Below are 12,083 nucleotides of genomic sequence, written 5' to 3' on the forward strand. Positions count from 1 at the left end.
TGGGCAATAAGAGTGAAACTCTATCTATCTCAAAAAAAAAAAAAAAAAGAAAAGAAAAATAAAAAGAAATTTGTTGACTGTAGAGAGAAAAATTATGTTTCAAAATAAAACTCGTGCCCCCACTATTAGACTCTAGCCGGGTTTGCTGTCTGGAGGTTTTGTCGCCCCCCTGTGGTCCGGACCGGGTCCTGAACGTCAGTTTCCTCCGATATTTGCCTGCAGCTCACCAAACCACTCTTTCCAATGTTTTCTTGCACCATTCCTCATGGAGTCACTGAAAATTAAAACTGCTCTTTTCCCGAAGCCCTGTAAGCTGAAGCTGCCCCACTTGATACAGACTTCAGAGAAATTTCCCCAGCAACTCTCGTACAGACGGCTTTCGTGCCCAGGCTGGGCGCAGCAGCTCAGGCCTGTAGTCCCGAGGCGGGAGGATGGCTAGAGCCCAGGAGTTCGAGACCAGCCTGGGCAACATAGCAAGACCCTGAATCTCCTAAAAAAAAAAAAAAATTAAAATTAGCCAGGTGTGGTGGTGCATTCCTGTAGTCCCAACTATTCAGGAGGCTGAGGCAGGAGGATCACTTGAGCCTGGGAATTCAAGGCTGCAATGAGCTGTGGTCACGCCACTGCACTCCAGCCTGGGTGACAGAGCAAGACCCTGTCTTCAAACACAAAAACAGAAACAAAAAACGTTTTCTTACATCTGGAAAACAAAATATTAAAGAACCGTAATGCTTCAGACAAAAGTCATTAAACGGTAAACATCCTCGTCAGTTCATTCATTCCCATGTCATTCATTCTTGTTCTGGTTGATCCTGGGACAGAACTTTCATGGACCTGCCAGGTCCCTCCTTCGAGTTCTGGAAATTCGCACCCAATCCAAGGCTATGATCTGAACCAGAAACCTGTGCTCCAGAGCACCTGTCAGAATCCTTCCCAGGAATCTCTTTGAAGAATAAACAATTTGGGACTAGCTGATTGCAAAGCTTTCAGAAAAAATCAAAGTAAGATAATAACTGTGAATGACCGAAGACTTAAGATAGCCACGGCTCAGGATCTGATGAGAGTTTATTATATTCGTGACACGGTTGGCAAGGAAATTTGGTTATTTCTGTGGCATACAGCATTTTAACATAATAACCAAAATTATGACTGATAACGTTGTACCAGATTTCTAGGAATAGCATGTGAGATAGGATATATATCATAGGATAACGTATCAGATTTCTAGGAATTTTATAGAGTTTCTGCAACATTCATATCAAAACCAAACCTGTAAATAGAACCTCCAGAAGACTTAGTGTGACTTACTATTTCACACACTTTCCATCTAATGTAGTGCATGGAATAAGCCTGATTAGTTTGACATCTGTCTTTCACAAGGCAGAAGACAAATCCTTTTGAGAAATCCTAGTACCTTTCCAGAAACTCCCAAAATTATTTTTCTTTCTTTCTTTCTTTCTTTTTTTTTTTTGAGATGGAGTCTCGCTCTGTCGCCCAGGCTGGAGTGCAGTGGCGCCATCTCGGCTCACTGCAAGCTCCACCTCTTGGGTTCACACCAATCTCCTGCCTCAGCCTCCCACGTAGCTGGGACTACAGGCGCCCACCCCCACCACCACACCCAGCTAATTTTTTGTATTTTTTAGTAGAGACGGGGTTTCACTGTGTTAGCCAGGATGGTGTCGATCTCCTGACCTCGTGATCCACCTGCCTCAGCCTCCCAAAGTGCTGGGATTACAGGCATGAGCCACTGTGCCCCGCCTGTTCTTCTTTTAAACCAAAAAAACTTTCAGGTGAATCAAAACCAAAACCAATAAGCTTTTTATGACTTAACCATGGATGAAAGAGACACCTTCAAAATCAGGTGCAAAGGAGGCAGCCCCCCCAGCCCGGAACCACCCCACAGACAGTAGAGAAGGGCCCTTGTCAGCGCAGGAGTGAGGGGCGCTTTCCAGCACTGACCCAGCGACAAAGGTGAAGGCGGGAAAAGCCCCTCGTGGACGTGGACGGTGAAACTGAGTTGGTGCCTCGGGCAGTGATGCTCGGGCTGGCAGAGACCAGGGAGAGAGTTCTCACCGGTCATAAGGCCAAGCTCTCAAGACACAAGACAAACAGGAAAGAAACACCTGCCCCTGGGAGGAAAGAACCCTTGAGCACCAAAACCAAATTTACACGAGAGTCCCGAGCCACACGAATGACTTTCTCCCGCCAAGCCGAACTGGGAAGAGCAGGAACAAGGCGTGTTTGCCTTCCACCCTCAGCCGGGCACTGCAGACAGCCAGCCAGAGAGCGGGCTGTGGTCAGAGTCCCCTCTGACCTCTGCTGGCTTCGTGTCAGTCTCCCGGATCTCATCTGCAGGCTCCAGAGCAGGCTGCGTGTCAGCAGCTGAGACCCAAGGCACACACGATGGAGTAAGGAGAGGAGCACACGCGTGTATTGGACGCAGACACTCCACATTTGTGAACCTTTCCTGCACCCATCACCTCAGTAAACCCCAGGGAAGCGCGTGGGCCTTGATCCCAGGTCCAGGCCCTCTGCCCAGGCCCCTCGTCAGCAGGGCCCGGCCGTGCCCGCTCCACAGCAGCTCAGGTTGGGTTCTCGTAGCTGGTGAAGCTGGAGAGCCTCTCCCGCAGGGCCTTGAAGCAGGGTCTCTGCTCGGGGTCCCTGCACCAGCATGTCAGCATCAGCTTGTGCACGCTGGGCGGGCACTCCAGAGGGCAGGGCATGCGGTAGCCGGCGTCCACCCTCAGGAAGGCCTCATGGTTGGACATGCCTGCGGCCGACAGGGATGAGAAGAGCTGGGGCCCACCTGCCTACCCTCCCCCAAGAAGCCACACCAGCCATCCACTGCCCCTTCCTGGGGCCTTCCCCGCAGCCTCAGCTGCCATGCCTTGGCGCCACCCAGCACACTGTCCACTGCTAACACCTCCCTCTGGACAGGGCTCCAACAGGCAGCTCCAGGCACCAGCCTGGGTGCTCAGAGAATGGTGCAGGTGTGGAGTTCAGGTGATGGCCCGCGGAGGGCCCTGAAGCCCGTGGGGGAGGCACCCCCCACCGTCCCTGCCGGCTACCCAGGACCTCCCCCACTCTGCCTCTCATGCCCAGTCAGGGACACTGGGGACAGTACCTGGGTAGGGCACCTGACCCCTGCTGAACATCTCATGCAGGAGAATCCCAAAAGACCAGACGTCGGATTTGGTGGAGTAATGGCCTCGGGAGAGCGCTTCAGGGGCCGTCCACTTGTAGGGGATATTGTGGTCATGGGAGAGGTAGACATCCTCCTGCAATCAGGCTGGCGCTGAGTGGGCCGTGGGGGCTGCCTGTGCCCTGCCCCCGAAGCATGGACGGGCACAGCGGCTGCACTGCCCCAGCAGTGGGACGGTGACGACCCCACTGTCTGACCCACGCACGGCCGCTGCAGCTAAGGCCACACTGGGGCCTGACCACCTTCAGGAGCCCAACTTCCCCTGGGATTGCAGGTGTGTGGGGACCGGAGGGCCCGGGGGACAGGGAACTGGGAGGCTCCCAGGCCGTCAGAGGGGCCCAGGGCTGGGCCAGTGAACAAGGCACGTGAACAAGGCAGCGGCTGCGTGGTGGGCCCTGCTGTGCGTGCCATTCGGAATGGGGGCCCCACCGGACTCACGGTGGCTTCCCACCTCCCTGCTCAGCCTGGGCTCCCGAGGGCAGGGGCCGCATCCTGCTCCCAGCCGAGTCCCCAGCTCCACACACAGGAAGCCCCCAGCCCTCCGGCCACGCCCCGGCCACGACCCCAGCCACGCCCTCTGAGGGCCCTACCTTGATAAGCCTGGCTAACCCGAAGTCCCCAACTTTGCAGAGGGTGCTTTCCCCGACGAGGATGTTCCTGGCGGCCAGGTCCCGGTGGATGTAATTCTGCGACTCCAGGTAACACATGCCCTCAGCCACCTGCCAGGCGATGTCCAGCAGCTCCGAAACAGGCAGGACTTTCTCATCAGAGTCTGCAGAGGGGAGTGGAGCAGAGCCTGGGGTCAGCTGAGCCAGCTGAGGTGGGGAAGGGGTGGGGAGGCTGGCCCGTGTCTCATCTGCCTCCAAGCTCTGCGGGCTCAGAGGAGGGGCCGGGGCAAAGGGCAGCTGGCCTGATTGAAAATTGGAACTGCAGGCCAGCTACCGCCCTTCCGGAAGGCAACTGTTTATCACGAACCAAGGAGCAAGCTAGGCGCGGTGGCTCACGCCTGTAATCCCAGCACTTTGAGAGGCTGAGGCGGGTGGATCACGAGGTCAGGAGATTGAGACCATCCTGACTAACACGGTGAAACCCCATCTCTACTAAAAATACAAAAAATTAGCTAGGCGTGGTGGCGGGCACCTGTAGTCCCAGCTACTCGGGAGGCTGAGGCAGGAGAATGGCATGAACCCGGGAGGCGGAGCTTGCAGTGAGCCGAGATCACGCCACTGCACTCCAGCCTGGGTGACAGAGCGAGACTCCGTCTCAAAAAAAAAAAAAAATATATATATATATATATATATATATAATTAACTGGGCGTGGTGACAGGTGCCTGTAATCTCAGCTACTCAGGTGGCTGAGGCAGGAGAATCATTTGAACCCAGGAGGCGGCGGTTACAGTGAGCCGAGACTGCACCATTGCACTCCAGCCTGGGCAACAGAGCGAGACTCCGTCTCAAAAAAAAAAAAAAAGAACCAAGGAGCAGTCCCTAGTGGTCTAGCCCAGCGATTTCCCTTCTGGAAGTCTGTGATGACGCGGAAGGAGCTGGACGCAGAAGGACCAGCGAAGAAGCTCATGACTGCGTGATGTAGGCAGTGGGAACTCGAACAGGAGAATGGCTGAGTGTCAGCGGCTTGCGGCCTGGTGGTGCCTGTTTTACCCCACATTCCCTCCCGGAGGACCCTGAAGGGCGTGGGGACCGTCTGAGATGATCAAGCCCTTTGTGTGGGGGCGAGGGGTACGGAGCCTTTCGCTCAGAGCTCAGACGTGCGTGGTGCCTCCGTGTAGCTCTCCTCAGACACACACGGCATTTTTCCTACACCACAGCGTTCCCTCCCATTCTAACATCGGAATCCAAACTGCGCCTTCACGCACGGGCATCTCCATTCCCTGGCAGCGATTGTCTTTGGTTTTGGTGAGAAAGGAAATAATGGAACTTAGAGAGGATGAAGTCTTTGAGCCAATGTGATCTGTGTGTGTGTGTGTGTGTGTGTCTGGGTCGGTGTGTGTCTGTGTGTGTGTGTCTGTGTGTCCGTGTGATCTGTGTGTGTGTCTGTGTGTCCGTGTGATGTTTTGTGTGTCTCTGTGTGTGTCTGTGTCTATGTGTATGTCTGTGTGTCGTGTGATGTGCGTCTTGTGTGTGTGTCTGTGTGTGCATGTGTCTGTGTGTGTGTGCATGTGTGTGCATGTGTATGTGTGCATGTGTGTGTGTCTGTGTCTGTGTGTGCATGTGTGTCTGTGTGTGTGCATGTGTATGTCTGTGTGCATGTGTGTGTGCATGTGTGTCTGTGTGTGTGTGCGTGTGTGTCTCTGTGTGTCTGTGTCTGTGTGTGTGCATGTGTGTGTCTGTGTGTCTACGTGTGTGTGCGTGTAGACGTGGTGGGGGGGTATGCACTTTATTTCCTCACACGCCCCCGCTGCCTCCAGCAAGAGCCCCGGCCCATGCCACTCACCGCGGAGCAGCTCCAGCAGGCTGCCCTTGGCCATGAGCTCTGTGATGATGTACACGGGGTCCCCCACGGACACCACGGCGTACAGCGCCAGGATGTGTTTGTGCCGCAGCTTCTTCATGGCCTGGATCTCCGACTGCAGCATCTGCTGGTGCAGGAGGTTGTCTGCGGGGACGGGTGGCCTCGGTGGATGCAGCCCCTGACCCCCCAGGCCCCAAGGAAGAGGCCAAGGCCCTGCCCCCACACACAGCAGCCCTCACACCCAGCAGCTGTGCAGGACACACAGACCTCCTGCCCCCGACAGGGCACCTGGCTCCCGAGGCCACGAAATGGCAGACGCAGCCGGCCCCACAGGGCCCCAGCCTGGCGTACCCACGGGGCCGTGGTGGCCACCCGATTTCTTCCTGTGCCCGGCCCAGATCTCTGACGTAGAGGCCAGACCTCTGCTGGGGCCCAGACGGGTTCCAGGGAAGTTTTACCCATTTCCAGTGATCTATTTTAATGGCTTTCCATTACGTCAAGGATTTTAAATTTTCTTTTTTTTTTTTTTTCCAAGACGGGGTCTTGCTCTGTCGCCCAGGCTGGAGTGCAGTGCAATCTCAGCTCACTGCAATCTCCGCCTCCTGGGTTCAAGCGATTCTCCTGCCTCAGCCTCCCGAGTAGCTGGGACTACAGGCACGTGCCTCCACACTCGGCTAATTTTTGTATTTTTAATAGAGACGCGGTTTCCCCATGTGGGCCAGACTGGTCTCAAACTCCTGACCTCGTGATCCGCCCACCTCGGCCTCCCAAAGTGTGGGGATTACAGATGTGAGCCACCGTGCCCGGCCTAAAATTTTCTTTTATAATAAATGTATTTAGGTAAAAACATAGGTGCGATTGAAAGGGAACCACTCTCGCACGGACGCTGTGGGTGCTGCGTGGGGCTCGAGGCCAGAGGTCCCTGTTGGCGGGGTGGGAGGGTGGCCCAGGGCAGGCACGGGGCCACACAGAGCCCTGATCGGCGCCCACTCACCTCGAGAAATCACCTTAATGGCCACCTGGACCCGGTCTTTCCAGAGCCCCTCGAAGACCTCCCCAAAGTAGCCGGACCCCAGCTTCCTGCAGAGCGTGAACTCCTCCCTCGGCCTCTCCCAGTCATCCCAATGGGGCAGGGGCTCAGGCTCGTGCTGGAGGGAGAGTCGGGGACACAGGGCAGGGGCTCATCCTTCAGGAAGTGCCAGTCTGAAGCCAGCACAGGGAGCCTGGATTTAGTCTCAGATTTAGGGCCAAGATCAGCCTGGGTTGGGGGTTTCTGAGTGTCTGACACAAGGCTGGACTCTCCTGGGGGCTGCCCCCAGCCCAGCATGAAACACCCAGACAGACTGGAGCCAGGACCCTGCAGAGTGCCGCTGGCCTCTCCGAGAGTGGCCAGGCCCGGGGATGGTCTCCTGGCCCCACCCCCAACTCAGGCAAACACCTGTGCTCTGCAGAACCATGGGCTTCCCTCCAGTGGGCCCCAGGTCAGTGAGTCAGGACCCCTCCCATGCTGCCCAGCCAACCTCTCCCAGTAGGAAACGCCAGCCTGTGACCCCCCCAGCCTGACCCTGCGCGACCAAGTCAGGGCGGAGCGGCTACCTTCTGGCAGGGCGCGGCCAGCCGCAGGCCGTGGGACAGGCTCTGGGCCCTGTGGTAGTTCACAAGCTCGGGCAGGCTGAGGAAGGACACCGCCTCGTTCAGGTGCAGCCGGCCCCCGGCACGCCGCCAGATCTTGTAGTGCCGCACAGCCTGCGTGTCCCGCACTGGGAGGGAGAGCGTGAGCTGTGTGGCCACCCCAACTCCGACGCCTCCCTGCGTCCCCAGCCCTGCTGGCCACACCTGCACAGAGTTTCTGGGTCCCCACAGTTGCTGTTGGTGCTTCCTCAGTACCACCCCTGCCTCCCCTCCCTCAGAACGGCTCCCTCCTGCCCTGCACGCTCTGGCCAAGCTCTCTGGCCCCTCCTGCCCCCATGCCAGGCAGCCAGTGGCCTCTGCCTGGATGGCAGCTGCCTAAAATCCCAGCCATGCTGAGATCCTCAGGGGCAGGGATGGGGTTTCTCTGCGCCCCGCACACCCCAGGCTCAGGTCTCATGCTGGGCGAGGTTCCCGTGGGTGCTGAGGGCCTCCCACGAGTGCCTCCCACGAGTGCCTCGGGCAGGGCTGGCTGGAGAAGCCCCTGCCCTCCCAGGAAGGGGCCCTGCCCCACGACTACCCGAGCAGCCAGTGACCCAGGCCCCAGGGAGGAGCGGGCCAGGTGGGCGGAGGGGATGAGAGCTCCCTGGAGAGGAGCCCATGTCCCCCGTCTCACAGCCAGAGCGAGCCGGGTTCACCACGTGGATGGGAGGGCTTAGAGCCAGGAGCCCCCGCAGGCAAGCACAGGCTCGGAGGCCGGGGCCGCACCCGACAGGACGTAGTCGGCACTCGGCTTCTCGCTGACCCTGATCAGGAAGGCGCCCGCGGCGTTGCCCTCGGCCTGCAGCCGACGCACAGCTTCCGAGCGGGAGATGCAGCCAAAGAACCACCTGCAGGGGAGGAGGAGTCTGAGAACACGCGGACCTGGGCCCACCCCACGTGGACCCCACGCTGGCCCCAGCCTGCCCGCCTGGAACCCCAGCCGCCCTTGCCTGCCACCTCAAGCTCCCAACCCTGACAACAGCTGCTCTCAGGAGCTGTCGCTGACCCAGACGCCCTGAATGTCCCGAAAGGCCAGGACAGGCCCCTGAGGACCCGGCGGGGGGAGGGGCAGGCGCTACCACACCCTGCCCTGAGTGGCCCGAGTCTAGGGGTCAGAGCCTAGGGTGGAGCTGGGGAGGGCACCTGAGCAGGAGGGCTGCCCAGAGCTGCCTGCACACACCCATGTGCGACGCACGCTCACACACGCACTCAGTCACAAACCCCCACACATGCGCACAGTTCACCCGCACACCTGAACACAAACGCGCATGTGTGCTCACTTGCCCACACGCTCACATGCACGCACACACAGCCACTCGCGCGCACTAACTCCCGGCTGCGGGGTGTGGGCCAGCCCTGGACTGTGGACTTCCAGGTGGAGCTTGCAGAAGCTCCAGGTGACCTGCGCCCTTTGTGTGTCTGACTCCCTCAGGTCACAGGAACACGGACCCCACACAGAAGACCACGGCCCAGCGTGCAGCCCCTGGGGTCCACCCCCTCCACTTCCGCACACCTGGAAGCACTGCCCCACCTGCCCCTCCAACCACCTGGCCTCCCGCCCCCCCTCACCTGGCCTCCCGCCCCCCCTCACCTGGCCTCCCGCCCCCCCCTCACCTGGCCTCCCGCCCCCCCCCCACCTGGCCTCCCGCTCCGCCCCATCACCTGGCCTCCTGCCCCCTCCTCTCCTGGCCTCCTGCCCCCTCCTCTCCTGGCCTCCCGCCCCCCCCAAACCTGGCCTCCCGCCCCCCCCCTCACCTGGCCTCCCGCCCCCCCCACCTAGCCTCCTGCTCCCCCCCTCACCTGGCCTCCCGCCCCCTCCTCTCCTGGCCTCCCGCCCCCCCCACCTGGCCTCCCGCCCCCCCCCACCTGGCCTCCCGCCCCCCCCCACCTAGCCTCCCGCTCCCCTGCCTCACCTGGCCTCCCGCCCACCCCTCACCTGGCCTCCCGCCCCCCCCCACCTAGCCTCCCGCTCCCCTGCCTCACCTGGCCTCCCGCCCCCCCCCCCTCACCTGGCCTCCCGCCCCCCCCCCACCTAGCCTCCCGCTCCCCTGCCTCACCTGGCCTCCCACCCCCTCCTCTCCTGGCCTCCCGCCCCCCCCTCACCTGGTCTCCCGCCCCCCCCACCTGGCCTCCCGCCCCCCCCTCACCTGGCCTCCAGCCCCCCCCCACCTAGCCTCCTGCTCCCCCCCCACCTGGCCTCCCGCCCCCCCCTCACCTGGCCTCCAGCCCCCCCCCACCTAGCCTCCTGCTCCCCCCCCTCACCTGGCCTCCCGCCCCCCCCACCTGGCCTCCCGCCCCCCCACACCTGGCCTCCCGCCCCCTCCTCACCTGGCCTCCTCCCCACTCCTCACCTGGGCGAGTTCTCAGGCCTCAGGGTCTTTGCACCTGGGAGCTGACCAGCCTCCGGCCAGACCCCACCCCTGTACCCCTGCTCACTAACGAGGTCGTGGGTCTGCACGTGACCCTGCTAACGAGGTCGTGGGTCTGCACATAATAGAGGGGTCTCCACCACGGGCCCCTGCCCAACGGCCTCTTTACAGCCTCCCCTGCTTGTTGCTTGGGTCCCCCAGGAGCTAACCCTACACAGCCTGTGACTCACGCACACACACAGTGGGTGCCCAATCAATGATGAGAAACGCGGGATCTCAGGAGTGTGACCCTCCTCAGCCTGAGCTCCGGGCAGTCGTGGAAGCCAGGGCCAGGCCACACCAGCTGCTGTCTGGTTCCCCGCAGGGCACAGCAGGCAGGAAGTTTGCCCGGCAGCCGGCCCGCTCCCCTAACTAGGTCGTGTGTCTGGTTCCGGCACTTTGGAAACTGGGCAAGCTTCAAGCTTCGTTTCCCCCAAAGGCCCTGGAACGCTCGGACAGACCTTGTCACTGGCCACCGGGCCCCAGAAGTCCACCCTGGACCCTCTGTCCTCCCTGGGTCCCGGCAATGCAGCGTCCACCCCCGAGCTGTGACAAGGATGAGCCCAAGGCAGGGGCCGTGCCCTCTGACCCCCATGCTCCAACTCCCGCAGGGACAGTCCTGGGCACTCCTGGGCGCCAGCGCATGGGGCCTGCAGGGAGGACCAAGCGGGATGCCCAGCCTGGACTTTGGGGTACAGGAAGATGGAACCGGGGTCCCCACCTTCTTGGGCCTCCCTGAGCAGCCCAGAGCCCTGTCCCTCCCCTGTGCCTAGAGGGTGGCCTGTGCCAAAGCTCCCAGCAGCCTAGGACACGCACGGTTCCGACTCCACCGTCTCCCTCTCGGCCAGGTAGTTGTGGGGCACATAGCCCTGGGCCACGGCCCTACCCGCCTCGTCCAGCAGCGTGGCCCACCACCACTGCTCCTCCTTCCTGGCCACATGGAAGACGTCCCCAGCGCGGAAGCTCAGCTCCTCGTCCGTCCGGGACTTGAAGTCCCAGAGGCCCACATACTTGGGGCCCAGGTGAGCCTGGTCCCGGGACACCATGGCAGGCGGGCGCAGCGGCAGGACCAGGCTGTGGCCCAGCTGGAGCACCCAGAGCTGGGCGTGGCAGGCGGGCCATCCCACTTCCTCATGACAGGCCGGGAAGCAGCCACACCCAGCACCCACAGGCGCTCGAGAGCACCCCGGCTCCTCCTGAGGGCCCAGCCGGCCCCACAAGTTCTCAGGCCCACTGGGGCCCATCCGAGCACTTAGCGCCCGAACTATGGGAACCCACTGGGCAAGCACCGCCAGGGCCGGCCTGAGTGCAGGAGAGGGGGAGGAGGACCCCCCGGTTGGGGCTTCTCGGGGGTCCAACTTATGGACACTCAGGCACTCAGGGAAGCCAACGGCCCCCTGGGAACAAGCCTCGCAGCCTGAGGGCAGGAAGGTGAGGGCTGCAGGCGCTGCCTTCCCAACCGTCAGAGCTGCGGGGGCACAGGTGGGGGCCGCCTCTCTCCCCGCTTCCGGAAGCTTCCCCTCCACCCGTCGGTGCCCTCACCCAGCCCCAGACTCCACCCCTGAGCGCAGGGCCCAATGTCAGGAGCTGCTGTGGGCAGGCGTCCTGAGAGCGGCCTCATGGGCAGGCCCGCCCTCGGGTAAGGGCCAAGCAGGGAAGAGGGAGTGGAATCAGGGCAGCGACAGCTGTGTGGGTCAGCCCGGAGGACTTCCTGGAAGAGGAGGGCCCGAGGGTTTTGGGGGATCCCCGGGGAGGCAGAGCCAGGGGCACCCGCGGCTGAAGAAACGGGCACTGCCTTCCTCCACACGGACGCCAGGGGGCAGGCAAGGACCGTGAGTGCGGCCTGGAAGCGCCCACGGCGCTGGGGCCCAAGGCCACAGGTCCCTCCCAGGCAGCCCCTCCTGCCTCCAGCCTCTGCCTCCTCCTGCCCAGCCCGCAGGACCCCTGCCCCCTTCCAACTGGCCTCCCTTCTCCCGACTCATGCCTGAGTGAGCCCTGCCGTGACCCCCACCTGCACCCGACGGCCACCTGCCCCCCAGCCCCTGAGACTCGGGACACCCCCTCCCTGAAGGCCCCTCCCCGCCCCACCCTCCCACTGACTCTACTGTGTCCACCCGGGAGCTCCAACCCAGGGACCTGGACTGGCAGCCACAAGGGGGCAGGAAGGGGTGGGAAGGGAAACTCAAAGTCTGCAAGGAGTGGTAGGGAAAGTCCCTAAACTGCGTATTTGAACTTTTATTTTTATTGCAAAGAGAAATAATGGCACCTTCCACTCATTGTTTTGAGATTAAGAACAATAATCTGGGTTATTTAACAGGTTCATAGATTTCTG

The 12,083-nt window shown here is 61.0% G+C and overlaps 1 protein-coding gene across 1 annotated transcript; it reads right to left on the reverse strand.

Annotated features, from left to right (window-relative positions):
* Positions 1-1,802: 1,802 nt before the first annotated feature.
* PTK6 (protein tyrosine kinase 6) lies at positions 1,803-10,859 on the reverse strand. The gene is made up of 8 exons (XM_057300789.2): positions 10,568-10,859; positions 8,070-8,191; positions 7,269-7,432; positions 6,667-6,820; positions 5,655-5,816; positions 3,793-3,974; positions 3,125-3,278; positions 1,803-2,770 (listed from the first exon to the last, which is right to left on the reverse strand). The coding sequence occupies exons 1-8, from the start codon at positions 10,795-10,797 to the stop codon at positions 2,583-2,585; spliced, it is 1,356 nt and encodes a 451-aa protein (XP_057156772.1). The 5' UTR covers positions 10,798-10,859; the 3' UTR covers positions 1,803-2,582.
* Positions 10,860-12,083: the final 1,224 nt, after the last annotated feature.

Source organism: Pan paniscus, chromosome 21 (genome assembly GCF_029289425.2).
Source record: "Pan paniscus chromosome 21, NHGRI_mPanPan1-v2.0_pri, whole genome shotgun sequence".
Lineage (NCBI taxonomy): Eukaryota > Metazoa > Chordata > Mammalia > Primates > Hominidae > Pan > Pan paniscus.

Excerpts from the sequence above, each read along its gene's own strand:
- PTK6 (XM_057300789.2), bottom strand. The coding sequence starts at position 10,797 with ATGGTGTCCCGGGACCAGGCTCACCTGGGCCCCAAGTATGTGGGCCTC. Across the intron at positions 8,192-10,567 it reads GAGACGGTGGAGTCGGAACC|GTGGTTCTTTGGCTGCATCT; the intron begins GTGCGTGTCCTA and ends CCTCCCCTGCAG. Across the intron at positions 2,771-3,124 it reads GGGTCAGGTGCCCTACCCAG|GCATGTCCAACCATGAGGCC; the intron begins GTACTGTCCCCA and ends TGTCGGCCGCAG.